The following is a 15710-nucleotide window of genomic DNA, read 5'->3' on the forward strand; positions in this document are numbered from 1 at the left end:
AGGAGGGAGTACTGAAATGGAGGTGGGGGGAGACAAACCCAAAATGAGATGAGGATTGAAAAATCATCTTTATTACTCTTGAAAGCGAGTTGGGAGTCTCCAGCTTCTCCTCCCCCACAGCACAAATGCAGCTCCCACCATATCCATCTGGGGGCACAGATGAAGCCACAGGTCAGTTACTGGACAACTCGCAGGCCTCTGGTGGGAGGAGGGAGAAAAGAAGAGGATGGAAAGGACGGAACTCCAGGGAGATAAGCAAGGTTGGTGGTAATGGGGTGGAGGAGAATGCATTCCCGCTTTCCCCCCCGCATCAAAGAAGGGATCCCTGAGGCCTTTTTCCCTATGTATCTAAACCCCTGCCCCTTTTATCCACCACAAAGTCAAGAAACCTCTCTTTTGAGTAGCCCAGAGCCCATCTGGCTCCCTCAGGTGACACCACAGCTCTTGGCCACATCCTTCCGGTGCCATCACAGCCTATGACACAGATGGAGGTGTCAGCACAGCCACTTTAATGATGTCAGCCTTTGACCATGCCCTTCAGTGACATCACTTGAGTCCCTTTCATCTGGCACCTGCAGAAGACTTGGTGAGTCCTAGTTCTCTTCTGTGGGACTTTACCCCCTCACCTTGATTCCTGGGAGTCCGTAAGAAGGCCTTGAAGTCCAGGCAGGAGGTCAAGGACTGGAATTCCTCCAGGCACTTCTCAGGAGGGTGTGGTGAGCGATCTGAAAGAGTGGGGCAGGGCCAGGCCCATCAAAGTCCCAGCTTCTCAGTACCACCCTGGTGAGGACCTCATGGAAGCCCCCAGCCCTTCCTCGGGTGATATCATAGCGCCCAGAGTGAGAGGCTCTCCTGTCCTCCTGTTCTTTCTCTCCAACCCTGCCTGCCTAGCATCCCCACTCACTGTAGAGGAGGTAGCGCTGGTAACCCTGGCCCGACTCTTTCAGCACGATTCCACCTGGGCATGAGCTGGAGAAGAGCTTGGTCTTCATGTCAGGGCGGCCTGTTGGGGCAGGGGTTGGGGGGAGAGGGTGAGGACAGAGATGCAAAACCAAGCAAGCCCAGGGGACTTGGGGAGGGTGAGGGCTGGAGAGAACTAACCTTCTGTTCTGAGATCTGTGCTCCCCTCAGTCAGGTGGTAGATCCACTTTCGGGGCACACAGAGCCCATTTTTCCTGTGGAAATGGTGGCAAGGACGAAAGACTGAGTGACACCCCAGTCACACAGTACCAGCCTCTATTTATTCCATCTTACTGTCTTTGAAGCCTGGGTCCCCTTGGGTTTCAAGCTACCAAGGGACAGTTGGTTAGGCCCATCTCTCTTCAGAGGGAAACTAATAGAACTGTTAAACTCGGTAGGCCAAAAATAGCGGGTATCACAAAGACCCTAGCTCTTTGTGGGTGGGTGCTCATGTTTTGGGCAGAGACTGCACCCCCTGGTGCCTCTGCCTCCTCACCACTCACATTCGGATGGTAGCGCGAAGCTGGAGCTTCTTGGGGGCAGAACCTGTAGCCATGTTGAAGACAATGTTGTCCACAGGGTCAAAAGTCACCAACTCCTCCTCGGTGGGAGCTGCCCCTGCGATAAAGTACCACCTGCCCAGGTGTGGCTCTGGGAACTGCAGAGAACGAGGGGATCAGAAGAGGGTGGGTCCCCACTACAGGGCCCATTCAACCTCTTCATCATCACTCTTAAGACGGCAGGACTTAGCAGTGGCGTGGCAGCTGGTTTTTTCCAACGAGGGGTTGGGTTATGACAGGAAGTCATTAAGCGACTTTTCCTTTGTAGCCCCAATTAACCTGAGTAACCGTCCACCTCCCAATTCTACCATGTTTCCACATTGATGGCCAGAGTATTAATACTTTTACTTATTCATGCATTCATTATTGTGATACTCATACCCTTTCTCCCTTCCTTTTCCAGCGTGGCTTCTGGTCATCCAAGGCCACCCACCCAAGTCCCTTGGAGCCCCCACCATCAGCTCCCCCCTTCTCAGTCCATACCTCTTTCCCATCCACTCCCTGGGTTGTCAGTGGACTATACTCAGGGCACTGGTAGATGGAGTTAAGGAGAACAGCACAGAGGTAGAGCAGAGCTGCCCATATTTGGTGGAACATCTTCAGGAAGGAGGGAGCTGGTGCTCTTCGTGAAGTGGCTGGTGCCTTAACTGCTCTCTCTCCCCCTGCTAGTTATTCAGTTCACTCTGCTTCCAGCCCCCTTGCCTCGACCCTTGACCCTTTCACCTGCTAATGAGTAACTTCAACCTTGTTTTCCAACCCAAACCTGTATTAACTACAGTGTTTGGGCCTTCCTCCCCCTCTTCTAGATGCCATCAGTCCATAATATACCCTGGCATGTCCAGGGTCTCTCAGGAATTATGAGAGCTGAGCCCTTTAGGTAGAAGCCTGTGGTCTTTCAAGTCGTATCTGAGCTGGGTACCTGCTCTGTTATACAGCACTGAAGAGAGTTGAACTGATTCTTTCATTCATTCACCTAGCAAACTGTTGTGAGGCCCAGCTGTTTGCCCAGCTAAGCCCTAGAGACATAAAAATGAATGACATAGTCCCTGGCCTTCAGAGCAGTAAAACAAAACAAAACAAAACAAAAAACTAGCCTGATAAGTTCTTTAGAACAGGTATGAACCAGGTGCCAGGGCCTGGTGGATGGGAGGCCTTCTCTCTGAAGTTTGTAATTAGGGAAACAATGTGTACACCCCTGAGAAAAGTTCACTGACACGAGCTCATTCACTCAACATTTATTACTAAAAAGAGGCTACATCATGTAAGGGTTAGAGGATAGATACTGGTGTTGGGCAGAGTGGGTGCACACCCTAACTCCACTATTTGTTAGATCTTGGACAATTTTATTAAACTCTATGCCTGCTTTTTTTTTTTTTTTCACTTGTAAAATGACCAAATCATCAATCTCATAGGATTAAAAGAGATAATGCATGTAAAACCCTTAGCAAAAGCCTGCACATGGTTAAGTCCAAAGTAAATATTCACTATAATTAATGTTTGTAAAGGCACTTACTGCAGTTTCTGGTGGACTATAGGTTCTCAAACAATAGTACGGAAAGAATTGTCAAGAGGCACTCATTGGATAGTGCCAAGTGGGTGGAGCAATTAATGCAATGAAAGACGGGTCTTCCTTAATAGATTATGTATAAACCAGACTGTCAAAAAATTTCTAAGAGGTAAGGCTTGCTGTGGGCCTGCGATTTAGTGAAAAGAACAAAATTTGAGTGATGGGTATATGAGGGCCCATTATAACGTTTGGGGGTAATGTTTGCCACTTTTTATAGTAAGAAGCATATATATATATGTGTGTGTATATATATATATATATATACACATACACATCTGATACAACAATTTATTGGGGCACTAAAGTAGAAGTGCTTGACCCGGGGTCTGGTAGGCCTGGACTTGTCAGTTCTGCCTAAGTGTACTCCCCTATAAAATGGATGTAATAACTATCTCAGGTGTTGAAAGGCTTTTAAATGGGGCAGTTCGCAAAACCCTGAGCAAATTGGCTGGCACAAACCAACTGCTCGCTAAACAGGTGTTTATTAGAACTCTTAACTGCAACAGTCCTGGGACGTGGGCAGAAACTACGAATCCCAGAAAGGCTGTGGGCACCGGGGGCAGACAGAAGTTGCAGCGCCGCGGGGCCAGGGCCCTTGCCCGAGGGCGGGGCGCGGGCTTAGCCGGTAAACACTGCCCAGTCCACCCGTCGACCCGGATCAGCGGAAGCCCTTTGGTGGCCCCTTCAATACCCCAAGATCGGGAGCTTGTGCTTTGGTCCAGTCTGACTGCACTCGCTCCCAATTCCCAAACTTGGAGGCGCCCTTTTCGACGAAAGTCCTGAAAAGCAGTAAATCCTTAGTTCCTCCAGAACATGGCGTGTCCTTCCGGCCGCACTCCGCCGGCGAGGAACATGGCGCCCACACCCGGCCAAACGCCCACCGGCAGCACCGAGGTCAGTCCCAACGACGCGACGGCACGCACGAGCACCTAGAGAACCACCTCCAACCGCCTAAATAAAGGATGACTTCCGGAGGCGCGGAAGGAGGAGCGCCGCGAGGGCCAGTGAGAAGACAGAATTTTAGGAGGCCAGCACAGTGCCGCCTTTCAAATTCTCTACCGGCCAAGACTTTAACATAGATTCATGTGGCACAATCCCCAGAGCCCAAACTCCCAAGAGGCACACAACTGTCCACAGCCTTTCGAGGGATAGAATCTCATCTGGTAATTATTTTCAGGCACTTACAGTAGCCACCTCAATCTCCCACGGCTCATGCGCGTGCACAGAAGAAATGTACAGCGTTAGCGGGGGGTAGGGAGGTGCCTAAGAGTGTACGCATGCGTAGTGCGACGCACGCAGGCGCAGTACGGTCCCCCGGGCGACGGTGGTGGCGGCTCTTCGGGGTGCTCGGCTCCCTCCCATCCAGGCCGGCCCCGGCCCGTCTCACCCCAAGGAACTCACTGTTTGGGGCCGCGAACTTCCTCATCGTGCCCCACAAAAGTAAAGCTTGGGGGGAGCCGGAAGTACCGCCTAGAGATCCCCAAATACTATCGGGGAAACGGAAGTGGCCATAGGTGGCAAGTTGGGGGAGACCGGAAGTGACGGTACCGTGGGGAACTCGGGGGCGGAGCCCGGGGTGGTGGTGTTGGTAGTGGTGGGGTGTGTGTGTGTGTGTGTGCGCGCGTGTCTCTCTCTCTCTCTCTCTCTCTCTCTCTCTCTCTCTCTCTGGTGTGTGTTTGGTGTGTGTGAGTTGCTTCGCTCTGCTGGAGCATCGAGGGAAGGCGGAAGAGGGGGGCAGTCCGCTAGCCAGTCTGGCCCCCCGTGAGTGTCCATCATCTCGGGTCTGTCGTGACTTAGGCGGGTTCGATGGGCGTGGCGTGGCGCGCGTGCGCGAAACCACTGTCTCCGCAGAGTCTGGCGCGACCCCCCGTTCTCGTGTGCTCCCTAGGGTTTGCCGACCTTTGGGACCTTTGTCGTATGGCGACCGGTGATGACACTGGTCTCCTGTTTCCTACCTTCCCGGCTTCCTAGCCTGACTGGCCCTCCCTTATTGTAATTGGCATTGTGGAGCCCCTCCCATCTCCCCGTCCTCCAGCTCCCTATGCCGTCGATCTCCTGCCCTTTGTGTTTCTCTCCCCGTGCCCCGGAATCAGAAGGGGGATGGGGGCGGGTGTGAGTGTGTGTGCTTGTGTGGGAGAAACTCTTTAGGTCTTAGGGCGGAGACTCAGGCCGGGGAGGCTTCCGGGTATATAAAATCTGCTTTGGGCGACAGCAGGCCTCCCTCCCTCTATTCTTCCTTAGAGAGCTGTCGGCCATGGAGCCCGGTGATAGTACCAGTACCACTACCAGTATGGAGGAGCCTGACAGCCTGGAGGTGCTGGTGAAGACCTTGGACTCTCAGACTCGGACCTTTATTGTGGGGGCCCAGGTGAGACCCCAACACTTCTGGAAGACACTCATTAACTCTTCCTCTTAATAGGCCACTTATCCTGAGAGAAGAGCCTGATTTTTTTGGTCCTCGAATGTTCTTTCATTGGTTCCTTTGTTCGTATTTTAGACAGGACGTTTTCTGGTGTTCCTTGTTGAGTGAGAAGGTGTGGCTTCTGTTGAGTGAGGCAGATTTTGTTCTTCCTTTTTCCACCTTGATAGAACTCAGTGTAGAGGGAAATGTGGAGGAAGGGGAAATCTGTATGCCATCATCATGAGTGAACTCCAGCCCATTGGAGACATGGCTCCTGCCTTTGGGAAGGGAAACAGAACAGAGATCCAAAACTCAAATCTTAAAAACAAAAATTAGGTCTGTATTATGTTTTTAAAGGCTAGAAATCAGAGCCCATAGCGCAGGTAGATAGACCCCTAACAAACTGTTGAGTGGAAGTACTAGTATCTGTGGCATAATTTGAATGTTTTCATTTTAACGCCAGAGCCACAGCTGTCCGTGCCATTAATTCCTGTAATACTTGGAGACAAAATCATGAGGGGTTGGTCCATAGCTTTTAAAACGCTTTCAAAAAACTGTATAGGCTTGTGTGATTAGATGTATATAAACAATCTGGTACTTGCCAAGACTCACTCGTCCAGTTCGGAAAGTGTTATTTTCTCTCTTTCTGCTCGGTTGAGCCTTCCTTCCTTAACTTGATTTCCCACTCTCCCTTCCTTGTCATTGCATTTATCTTTGAGATTGCGGAGTTGTATCATTTTGTGTTTGGGGAGGGGTCACTGGTATCTGTAGACACACATTGCTTTGGGAGCCAGGGAGAGAAGGGAATGTCAGTTAGCTTTTCTGTTTTTCAGCCACATAATTTTCTTCTGGGCACGTAACCTGAAGTTTGTTAACATTTGTTGTCTGTTTTGACAGGTGTTAACATGTCTTAGTTTGGGGCTTTGCACAATAATTACCTCACAATCAAGACAAATGGGTAGTGATGTTATGATTGGGTGATGTTTTTTTTTTTTTTTTTAAAGATTTTATTTATTTATTCGATAGAGATAGAGACAGCCAGCGAGAGAGGGAACACAAGCAGGGGGAGTGGGAGAGGAAGAAGCAGGCTCATAGCAGAGGAGCCCGATGTGGGGCTCGATCCCAGAACGCCGGGACCACGCCCTGAGCTGAAGGCAGACGCTTAACCGCTGTGCCACCCAGGCGCCCCTGATTGGGTGGTTTTTACCCCTCACTCCCAAAAATCAGTCGTCCCCCTTCTGTCCTTCCCCTTTTCCTACTTTCGCTGATAGTTTTTGGTCTCTCTTTGCTTGTAGATGAATGTAAAGGAGTTTAAAGAGCACATTGCTGCCTCTGTCAGCATTCCTTCTGAGAAACAACGGCTCATTTACCAGGGACGAGTTCTGCAGGATGATAAGAAGCTCCAGGAATACAGTAAGAGTTTGGGGGAGACAGTTCAGAGGTTGAGGGATGAGCTGAGGATTTGGGCTTACCTGATCATGTAATGCTTTGCTGTGTGTCTTTTTTTTCCTGCAGATGTTGGGGGAAAGGTTATTCACCTGGTGGAACGGGCTCCTCCTCAGACTCAGCTCCCTTCTGGAGCATCTTCTGGGATAGGGTCTGCCTCAGCCACCCATGGTGGAGGACCTCCACCTGGTACTCGGGGGCCTGGGACCTCTGTTCATGACCGGAATGCCAACAGCTATGTCATGGTTGGAACCTTCAACCTTCCTGTAAGCTTGTGTTCCACATAGGCTGGTTTTTGTGGGGAAGGGTGGTTTGGTTGTGGAAATAGCAGAGAGCTCATAAGATAGGTCTCGGTCTTTAGATTGGGTTTCCAGGCCCCTGAGGTCTGTTATGGTCTCAGTCTTTGAGAAAAAGGGTGGGGCTCCAGAGAATGAGTTGGGGGTATGGGGGCCTTAGTATTTGGCTTCTCCCAGAGCAACTTCCCTTACCCTTTTCCCAGAGTGACGGCTCTGCTGTGGATGTTCACATCAACATGGAACAGGCCCCGATTCAGGTATCACGGGCCTGGGAGGGTCAGGGAAGGGGATCTGGGAGAAGGAGGCCATGAGGTGGGGGGGGACCTGGCTGAGGAGCTGGCTGGGTCCTGGTTCAGTGGGTGGTAGAGTTCATGGCTTCATCTCAGACGTACCCTCATTTTATCTCTTTTGTCATATAGAGTGAGCCCCGAGTCCGGCTGGTGATGGCTCAGCACATGATCAGGGATATACAGACCTTACTATCCCGGATGGAGGTCAGTGGGCAAGGCTGGCTAGGGTCTGTTTGTCTCTTCATTCTCCCTTACCGTTCTGTGTCTGCCTGGCAGCAGAGGCATGACTGGCCATATCAACCGGATTCTTCCTGCCTAATCTGGTCTCTTCTCTGCAGTCTTCATTCTTTGGGGCAGAAAAAGTATCTTTGTCGGGCTGTCTTGTCCCTGCCAATCCTCTGGTGCCTGGTATCTGGGAAGTTTGTTGCAGACTTATCAGATAACTCTCGTGGCATGTTTTTTCAATTACAGAAGCAGTCCATGCTTTTTTAGTTTCCTAATTACTGTGTTTGATGCTGAGGTGTTCGAATTCCATTGGTTTGTGCTGTGACTATAGCGAGTGATGTTTTTTACTCTTCTTGCAGAGGTTTAGGGAACCATCGTTTCTCTCTTTTGTTAGTAACTCTCAAGTATTACAGGTTATTTATTACGCGTCTTGTTTAAGTTTTGTGCTGGTTGCTGGGGAGTCAGAGAGACAGATGCAAAGCCCTGCCTTCAGGGCGCCTAGTGCGAGCTCGTTCTCCACTTGCTCTCCGTTGACCTAAGTAATCTGCAGCAGTCTCATCCTGCCTTTGGTGTCCCGAATCTCTGCCCTTCAGTGTCGAGGGGGACCCCAAGCACAGCACAGTCAGCCGCCCCCACAGACGCCGACTATGGCCCCGGAGCCTGCAGCCTTGAGCTCTCCGACATCAGAAGCAGTCGAAAGCGAAGTGCCGCCTCGGGAGCCCATGGAGGCAGAAGAAGTGGAGGAGCGTGCCCCAGCCCAGAGCCCAGAACTCACCCCTTCTGGCCCAGCCCCTGTGGGCCCGGCACCTGCCCCAGAGACAAATGCACCCAAGTGAGAACCAGAGGGACCCTTTGGGAGAGCGGTGGGGGATCGAGAGTAAAGTATGAGAGTCGGGAGGGGTACGATGGGAGAAGGGGACCGCTTGGCAGTCTTACCTGTAGGGTTAGCAAATGAGGTTAGGGCTGGCAGTTGAGCCGGAAGCACTGCTGTCCTTGGGGCGAGGAAATGCCAGATGGTATTTCCCCAGCCGATCAAGAGTTCACACAGGTGACGTTTCTTCCTTCAGAGTTTGTTTCTTGACATCATAGGGATGGGATCGTGTGGTGCGGGAGGCGGAAGCAATTATTTTCTTCTCCTTGTCTTCCCGTGGGTGCAGGTGAAGGATGGATGTTCTGCTGGTCCCAGAAGGGATTGGGCCAGGGGTCTGGGAGGTTGCGGAGAGACAGGGCAGTGTAGTTTAGGTCAGCTGGGAGGTCGGGGATCTGAGGACAGCCTCGGCTCACTGCGTCTCGGGGTTGCCCACAGCCATCCTTCCCCTGCGGAGTACGTCGAAGTGCTCCAGGAGCTCCAGCGGCTGGAGAGCCGCCTTCAGCCCTTCCTGCAGCGCTACTACGAGGTTCTGGGTGCCGCTGCCACCACGGACTACAACAACAACGTGAGCGCCACCCGCCCCTCCCCCAGGGTGTCCCGCGTGGAACGGGCTGAAATACAGCTGGCCCTTTCTCTCCAAAAATGCCATTGTCTGCAACAAAACGAGTTCTTTATAGACTCGTGATGTTTTCTCCCTTATAGGGACGGTGACAGTCTTGGTGACACTTGCTGTTTTTGTGTTGATTCCTTGAGCGAGCTTCTCAGGAAGCTTACGTAGAGCGAGGGAGACGAGGAGATGACGTGCTGATTTTCTAGGGCCTGTTTTAATAGGGGACTTCCTATGAATGTGGAGTAAAAATCATTTGCTGAGACCGGGCCTGCCAGGAAGCTTCCCTGGCTGTGCCCAAAGGTGTAGAGAGCATGGTGTTCTTCAAGGGTGCTTTCGTTACCGGGGTTCGTTCCAGCCTAATGTCTTGCCTTCCTGTGCTTGGCCCTGGGGGGCACAGCAAGAGGGCCGCGAAGAGGACCAGCGCTTGATCAACTTGGTGGGGGAGAGCCTGCGGCTGCTGGGCAACACCTTCGTGGCCCTTTCTGACCTGCGCTGCAATCTGGCCTGTGCGCCCCCACGACACCTGCACGTGGTCCGGCCCATGTCTCACTACACCACCCCCATGGTGCTTCAGCAGGCAGCCATCCCCATCCAGGTGGGTCGGGGGAGCCTGGAGGGACGGACGATGCAGGGCTGTGGGCGGAATGGCCCAGAGTAGCTGTCAGGCTTGAAGTGAGAAGGGGTGGGGACTTTGGCGATACAGAGCCACGGAGAATGAGGAGGCTGAAGAAGCGTATATCAGAGTGCCCTGGGTTAGGCTCTTGTTTTCCTCACTCCTGTTTCATCCATCTCTTCCAGATCAACGTGGGCACCACTGTGACCATGACGGGGAACGGGACTCGGCCCCCCCCGGCTGCCAATGCGGAGGCAGCTCCCCCTGGTCCTGGGCAGGCCTCGTCCCTGGCTCCCACTTCTGCCACGGTTGAGTCCTCCACCGAGGGGGTTCCTCCGCCAGGGCCGGCTCCCCCCCCGACCACCAGCCACCCGAGGGTCATCCGGATTTCCCACCAGAGCGTGGAACCCGTGGTCATGATGCACATGAACATCCAAGGTGAGTTAGGGCAGTCGTCGTCGTCGAGCAGAGCTGCACGATGCAGGAGGAGGGTGGCGTGGAGGTGTGCGAGCACGAGGGTGGGGAGGGGAGAAGCCAGGACCGGCGCCGGAGCCGGGGAACCAGGGCAGAAGCTTTAGTCAGCATGTGTGGGGAGGGGCAGGAGGGACTGCTTGTCCTTGCAGATTGGTGTGTGTGGTGAAGGGAGTGCCTCCTTCCTGTCCAGATGGAGGGAAAGGCAGACTTTGTGGTGGGGGAGTAGGGGCCTGAAGGATGCTGGTCTCAGGAGGATACAGTTAGGCCTTGGCCCCGCCTGTCTCAGGGCCGCTCTCTCTGTCTCCCTGCCCAGATTCTGGCACACAGCCCGGTGGAGTTCCGAGTGCTCCCACTGGCCCCCTAGGACTCCCTGGTCATGGCCAGACCCTGGGTAAGAGTGAGGGCATCAGAGCAGGCTGAGTTCTGGGTAGAGAAGGGGTAGGGCCAAGTGGGTGGGTTGAAGGGGGTCCAGGTTCAAGGTTACATCAGACCCGCCCCCCAGGCTCCACCCTCATCCAGCTGCCCTCCCTGCCCCCTGAGTTCATGCACGCCGTCGCCCACCAGATCACTCATCAGGCCATGGTGGCAGCTGTTGCCTCCGCGGCCGCAGGTAATGACCCGGAAGGGGAAGCTTGGGAGGTGGGGCACGGTCCACGGTGGTGGGTGCTGTTGGCTGGCGGGCCGGGGCCCAGCCCTCAGCCCTCTTCGGTCTCTGCCCTCTGCCACCCACAGGACAGCAGGTGCCAGGCTTCCCGACAGCTCCGACTCGGGTGGTGATCGCCCGGCCCACCCCTCCACAGGCTCGGCCTTCCCATCCTGGGGGGCCTCCTGTCTCGGGTACTCTAGTGAGTAAGGGTGGGGGAGTTCTGGTGGGGGAGAGTCTGGGGAGAGAATCCTGTGGTGGGGAATGGACAGGGCAGGACTGAAGGCCTCCCGTCTCTCCGTTCAGCAGGGCGCCGGGCTGGGCACCAATGCCTCTTTGGCCCAGATGGTGAGCGGCCTTGTGGGGCAGCTTCTGATGCAGCCCGTTCTGGTGGGTGAGTCCTCGTTCCTCCCCGCCTCAAACTGAAGGGATGGCCACAGCTCTAGAGGCTGGTGCTCCTCTCTTAGTCTCCTCATGGGTGCTTTCCAGTTCTTTCTGTAGGTCCTCTGTGCTTTCCTGCCAGGGAGACCGGAACGGAAATGCTGTGGTGTCTCGTTTTTCCTCAGCGTTCAACTTTTTTCTTTCGGTCTCTGTAGCTCAGGGGACCCCAGGAATGGCTCCACCTCCGGCCCCTGCCACTGCTTCAGCCAGTGCCGGCACCACCAACACAGCTACCACAGCCGGCCCCGCTCCCGGGGGGCCCGCCCAGCCTCCACCCCCTCAGCCCTCCGCGGCCGACCTGCAATTCTCTCAGCTCCTGGGGAACCTGCTGGGGCCGGCAGGGCCCGGGGCCGGAGGACCTGGCATGGCTTCTCCCACCATCACCGTGGCGATGCCTGGCGTCCCCGCCTTTCTGCAGGGCATGACTGACTTTCTGCAGGTGAGTGGCTGGCTTGCTCTTCAGCTCAGCCTCCCTTTCCCTCGGCCCAGCCAGGTGCTGGCGTCTTGTTGCTGTGATGTTGCTGCTGGGCTACAGCCTCTGGGGGCCTGTCGGTAGGAGGGAGCCTGGGAACAATGTTCATTGGCTCTGATTCCCCCCGTTTTGGAGAAGAGGAAGACGAAGCTGTGCAGGCAGAGTCGCTCGAGGGAGAGGGGCTGGCGCTCCACCTGACTGTGCCGCCTAAGCGCACGTCCTTGTTCTGCTTCGGGGAGCAAAGACCAGAGTGGAGCTCTCCATCTTCCGGGCTCCTTTTGGTTTGTGCCTTTCTGGTGTCTTGTCCCCATTCTCACCTTGTGTTTTGTTGTGTGTTCCTTCTCTGTCTGCCAGGCAACACAGACGGCGCCTCCGCCCCCTCCGCCGCCCCCGCCCCCGCCCCCGGCCCCCGAGCAGCAGACCATGCCCCCACCGGGGTCCCCTTCTGGTGGCGCAGGGAGTCCTGGAGGCCTGGGTCTTGAGAGCCTTTCACCGGAGTTTTTTACCTCCGTGGTGCAGGGTGTGCTGAACTCCCTGCTGGGCTCCCTGGGGGCTCGGGCTGGCAGCAGCGAGAGTATCGCCGCTTTCATACAGCGCCTCAGTGGATCCAGCAACATCTTCGAGCCTGGAGCTGATGGGGCCCTCGGTGAGCAAGTCGGGGGGTGCCTTGGTCTTCTCCAGGGAGGGGTAGGTCGTGGCCTCTGTCGAGGGGTGTTATCGAGGCGGGATGAGGCCGACGGGCTGGTGGTGGGCCGGCAGGCCAGGTGGGGAAGGCCACTGCTGACTTTGGCCTCTGTTTCTAGGATTCTTTGGGGCTCTGCTCTCTCTTCTGTGCCAGAACTTTTCCATGGTGGACGTGGTGATGCTCCTTCACGGCCATTTCCAGCCACTGCAACGGCTCCAGCCCCAGCTGCGATCCTTTTTCCACCAGCACTACCTGGGCGGCCAAGAGCCCACACCTGGTAACATACGGGTAAATGAATACCCTGGGCCCCAGAGCGCTCTTTTTCAGCTTCCATTCCTACTTCCTGTTTATCTGTCACCTAAGGCGACGATTGCTCCAGCCCAAGCCCTGGACTTACTGGAGGTGGAGGGGAGGGCAGGGTTCTAGGGCTGGGGGTTGGGTCTAAGCTTGCCATGTTTCCCCCATAGACGGCAACGCACACATTGATCACGGGGCTGGAAGAATATGTGCGGGAGAGTTTTGTGAGTAACCCCCGTTCCCTCCTCTCCCGCATGTGGTCACGGGAGCTGCTGTTCCTCCTGCCTCCTCGATCTCTAATTCCGCAGGGCTCCTGACTTGGGGGTCTTGGCGTGTCTTGTTTCTCAGTCTTTGGTGCAGGTTCAGCCCGGCGTGGACATCATCCGGACGAACCTGGAATTTCTCCAAGAGCAGTTCAACAGCATTGCTGCGCACGTGCTGCACTGCACAGGTCGGGGCGGGCACACGGGGCCGCGGGCGTTGGGGGTGTTAGAGGCGCAGGGTGCCGGTGCCAGCGTCCCCTCCTCACATCTTGCCCGCAGACAGTGGATTTGGGGCCCGTTTGTTGGAGTTGTGTAACCAGGGCCTGTTTGAATGCCTGGCCCTCAACCTGCACTGCTTGGGGGGACAGCAGATGGAACTTGCTGCAGTCATCAATGGCCGAATTGTAAGCACCACCCAGCCTCCCGATCTCCAGCCTTTTGTTTTCTTAGGGTTCCATTCTCTCTGCTATCCTGCAGTTCTTGTTTTGTTTTTCTTGTCCAAACTGCCATCCTTTACCCTGTGATACCTTTCAAAAGCTGGTTGAAGATGTTGTGCTCCAAGGCTGCTTTCTGCCCTCAGCGTCGCATGTCTCGTGGGGTGAACCCGTCCTTGGTGAGCTGGCTGACCACTATGATGGGACTGAGGCTTCAGGTGGTTCTGGAGCACATGCCCGTGGGCCCTGATGCCATCCTCAGATACGTTCGCAGGGTCGGTGATCCCCCCCAGGTAAGGGCCCTGATGGGCTATGGGGTCAGGGGACTTGAGGGAACTGGAGAGGCCTAAGAGGGCCTTTTGTGTTCTCCTCCTCTGTCCGATTTCATAGCCACTTCCTGAGGAGCCAATGGAAGTTCAGGGATCAGAGAGAACTTCCCCTGAGCCTCAGGTACCAGGGAGAGGTCGAGGGGCCAGATAACGGGGGGCAGAGGGCTGCGGGTGGAAGGGCTGGAGGCTGGGGATGCTGAGGCCTGCATCTTCCCGCTGTCTGACTCCCAGCGGGAGAATGCTTCCCCGGCCCCGGGCACGACGGCAGAAGAGGCCATGTCCCGAGGGCCACCTCCTCCCGAGGGCGGCGGCTCCCGTGAAGAACAGGATGGAGCTTCGGCTGAGACAGAGCCTTGGGCAGCTGCAGTCCCCCCAGTAAGTGTGAGGAGGTGAGCTGGGGGGCCAAGGGCAGCTGGAAGTGGTGCCAGTTCCTCGTCATCTTATCCCTCCCCAGGAGTGGGTCCCGATTATCCAGCAGGATATTCAGAGCCAGCGGAAGGTGAAGCCGCAGCCCCCCCTGAGCGACGCCTACCTCAGTGGTATGCCCGCCAAGAGACGTAAGGTTGGTCTGCCTCTTCCCCGAGGACCTCTCTTTACCCACATTCCCCTGTCGTGTTTAGAATCAAACTGGTTAGTGCTAGAAGGACTTCTTCCAACCTTTGTCCTGTCCCTTAGTGGACGAGGAAGCCTTCCTGGGACTGGACTTGGCTCACGGCGGTGGCAGCACACCTCGTGCGAGTGCGTGCCGGCACTGCTGTCCTCCCTCGGCCGCCTGACCCCCATGTGGCTAGGGCCCGTCTGGTCAGGGCGGGCTCCCTGTCGTGGACTAGCTCTGAGTGCCGCGTGGCCTGACTCGTCCTGCCCCTCTGGTTTTGAAGAGCAAGTCCAGCACACGCAGATGCCCTCTTGGCCAGAGCCAGATTTAACTAGGAAGGCATTTCTGCGGTCAGAACTACCTGTGGGCTGGCTCCCTTCTCTTCACTAGCCTAGAAACTCAGTGGTTGGCTCCTGGAAAGGGTGAGCTGGGTGGTGGCATTGGATCTGACGTTGATCCTCTTTTCCCTCCCGACCCCCTGTCCCCCAGACGATGCAGGGTGAGGGCCCCCAGCTGCTGCTCTCAGAGGCCGTGAGCCGGGCAGCTAAGGCAGCCGGAGCTCGGCCCCTGACGAGCCCCGAGAGCCTGAGCCGGGACCTGGAGGCACCAGAGGTTCAGGAGAGCTACAGGCAGCAGGTGCCCCCACCTTGAAGCAGAATAGGGATGGTCTAGCGGGAGGGGTCGGGCTAGGGCCCCTCTTTTCTGGTCCTTTCAGAGACAAACTGGTCAGTCTGGGCCTACTACTTGATGTTTTTAAAGAGTTTTTCCCTAGTGGCATCTGGGAAGGCTCAGTGATGCCATATTGGGCTCCTGACAGTGTGGCTGGTGGGAAGTGCTGGCTCCTAAGGGATGGCCTTGTGTGCTTGCTGGGATCCTAGGGCCTTGGCCAGTGCCCCTCCAACCTGCTTGCTCTCTCTCTCTAGCTCCGGGCTGATATACAAAAGCGACTGCAGGAAGACCCCAACTACAGCCCCCAGCGCTTCCCTAATGCCCACCGGGCCTTTGCTGACGATCCCTAGCTCTTTGCTCTATGGCCCTCCCTGAACAGGGGACCATTTCCCCCATCTTCCTTCACAGTATTTAAGAAATAAAAGTCAGATTTTCCTGGCTCTTTTGTCTCTTAGTTGTCTTTCTTAAGTCGTCTAAGTACTTCAGTCTTCTGTGAGTTTAAAGTGAATAGTCCCAGGGCACCTGGGTGGCTGTCGTTAGTCTGCCTTCAGCTTGGGTGGTGATCTGGG

General features: G+C 55.3%; 2 protein-coding genes across 25 annotated transcripts; one reads left to right on the forward strand and one right to left on the reverse strand.

Moving 5' to 3' along the window:
- Positions 1 to 49: 49 nt before the first annotated feature.
- Positions 50 to 4402, reverse strand: APOM (apolipoprotein M). Of its 3 annotated transcripts, none has more exons than XM_008711902.2 (6): positions 4273 to 4402; positions 1464 to 1618; positions 1102 to 1175; positions 905 to 1003; positions 627 to 725; positions 50 to 198 (listed from the first exon to the last, which is right to left on the reverse strand). In XM_008711902.2, the coding sequence occupies exons 2-6, from the start codon at positions 1514 to 1516 to the stop codon at positions 173 to 175; spliced, it is 351 nt and encodes a 116-aa protein (XP_008710124.1). In that variant the 5' UTR covers positions 1517 to 1618; positions 4273 to 4402; the 3' UTR covers positions 50 to 172. The 3 variants fall into 3 exon arrangements, with proteins under 3 accessions (XP_008710124.1, XP_008710123.1, XP_008710126.1); XM_008711901.2 differs by lacking the exon at positions 4273 to 4402 and adding an exon at positions 2004 to 4236; XM_008711904.2 differs by lacking the exon at positions 4273 to 4402 and adding an exon at positions 3969 to 4229.
- BAG6 (BAG cochaperone 6) lies at positions 4403 to 15581 on the forward strand. Of its 22 annotated transcripts, none has more exons than XM_040644830.1 (26): positions 4404 to 4631; positions 5329 to 5455; positions 6784 to 6901; positions 7004 to 7200; positions 7434 to 7487; positions 7650 to 7724; positions 8339 to 8577; positions 9052 to 9181; positions 9624 to 9821; positions 10025 to 10277; positions 10600 to 10704; positions 10816 to 10923; positions 11046 to 11158; positions 11263 to 11350; positions 11553 to 11836; positions 12224 to 12515; positions 12673 to 12842; positions 13022 to 13075; positions 13200 to 13302; positions 13394 to 13518; positions 13695 to 13841; positions 13939 to 13998; positions 14109 to 14252; positions 14332 to 14439; positions 14962 to 15108; positions 15396 to 15581. In XM_040644830.1, exons 2-26 carry the CDS (start codon positions 5342 to 5344, stop codon positions 15489 to 15491), a joined length of 3522 nt encoding a protein of 1173 aa, XP_040500764.1. In that variant the 5' UTR covers positions 4404 to 4631; positions 5329 to 5341; the 3' UTR covers positions 15492 to 15581. The 22 variants fall into 22 exon arrangements, with proteins under 22 accessions (XP_040500769.1, XP_040500770.1, XP_040500781.1 ...); XM_040644832.1 differs by having other exon boundaries at positions 11266 to 11350; XM_040644833.1 differs by having other exon boundaries at positions 4405 to 4631; positions 10627 to 10704.
- The last annotated feature ends 129 nt before the right edge of the window (positions 15582 to 15710 follow it).

Source organism: Ursus maritimus, unplaced genomic scaffold, assembly GCF_017311325.1.
Source record: "Ursus maritimus isolate PB19 unplaced genomic scaffold, ASM1731132v1 scaffold_30, whole genome shotgun sequence".
Taxonomy (NCBI): Eukaryota; Metazoa; Chordata; class Mammalia; order Carnivora; family Ursidae; genus Ursus; species Ursus maritimus.

Bases quoted from the DNA above. Each gene is read 5' to 3' on its own strand.
- BAG6 (XM_040644830.1), top strand. From the start codon at position 5,342: ATGGAGCCCGGTGATAGTACCAGTACCACTACCAGTATGGAGGAGCCT. The intron at 8,578-9,051 runs GTGAGAACCAGA...GGTTGCCCACAG, and splicing joins CCAGAGACAAATGCACCCAA to CCATCCTTCCCCTGCGGAGT. The intron at 11,351-11,552 runs GTGAGTCCTCGT...CGGTCTCTGTAG, and splicing joins GATGCAGCCCGTTCTGGTGG to CTCAGGGGACCCCAGGAATG.
- APOM (XM_008711901.2), bottom strand. From the start codon at position 2,117: ATGTTCCACCAAATATGGGCAGCTCTGCTCTACCTCTGTGCTGTTCTC. The intron at 1,619-2,003 runs GTATGGACTGAG...CGTTCTCTGCAG, and splicing joins AGGGAGTGGATGGGAAAGAG to TTCCCAGAGCCACACCTGGG. The intron at 1,004-1,101 runs GTTAGTTCTCTC...CTGCCCCAACAG, and splicing joins CACAGATCTCAGAACAGAAG to GCCGCCCTGACATGAAGACC.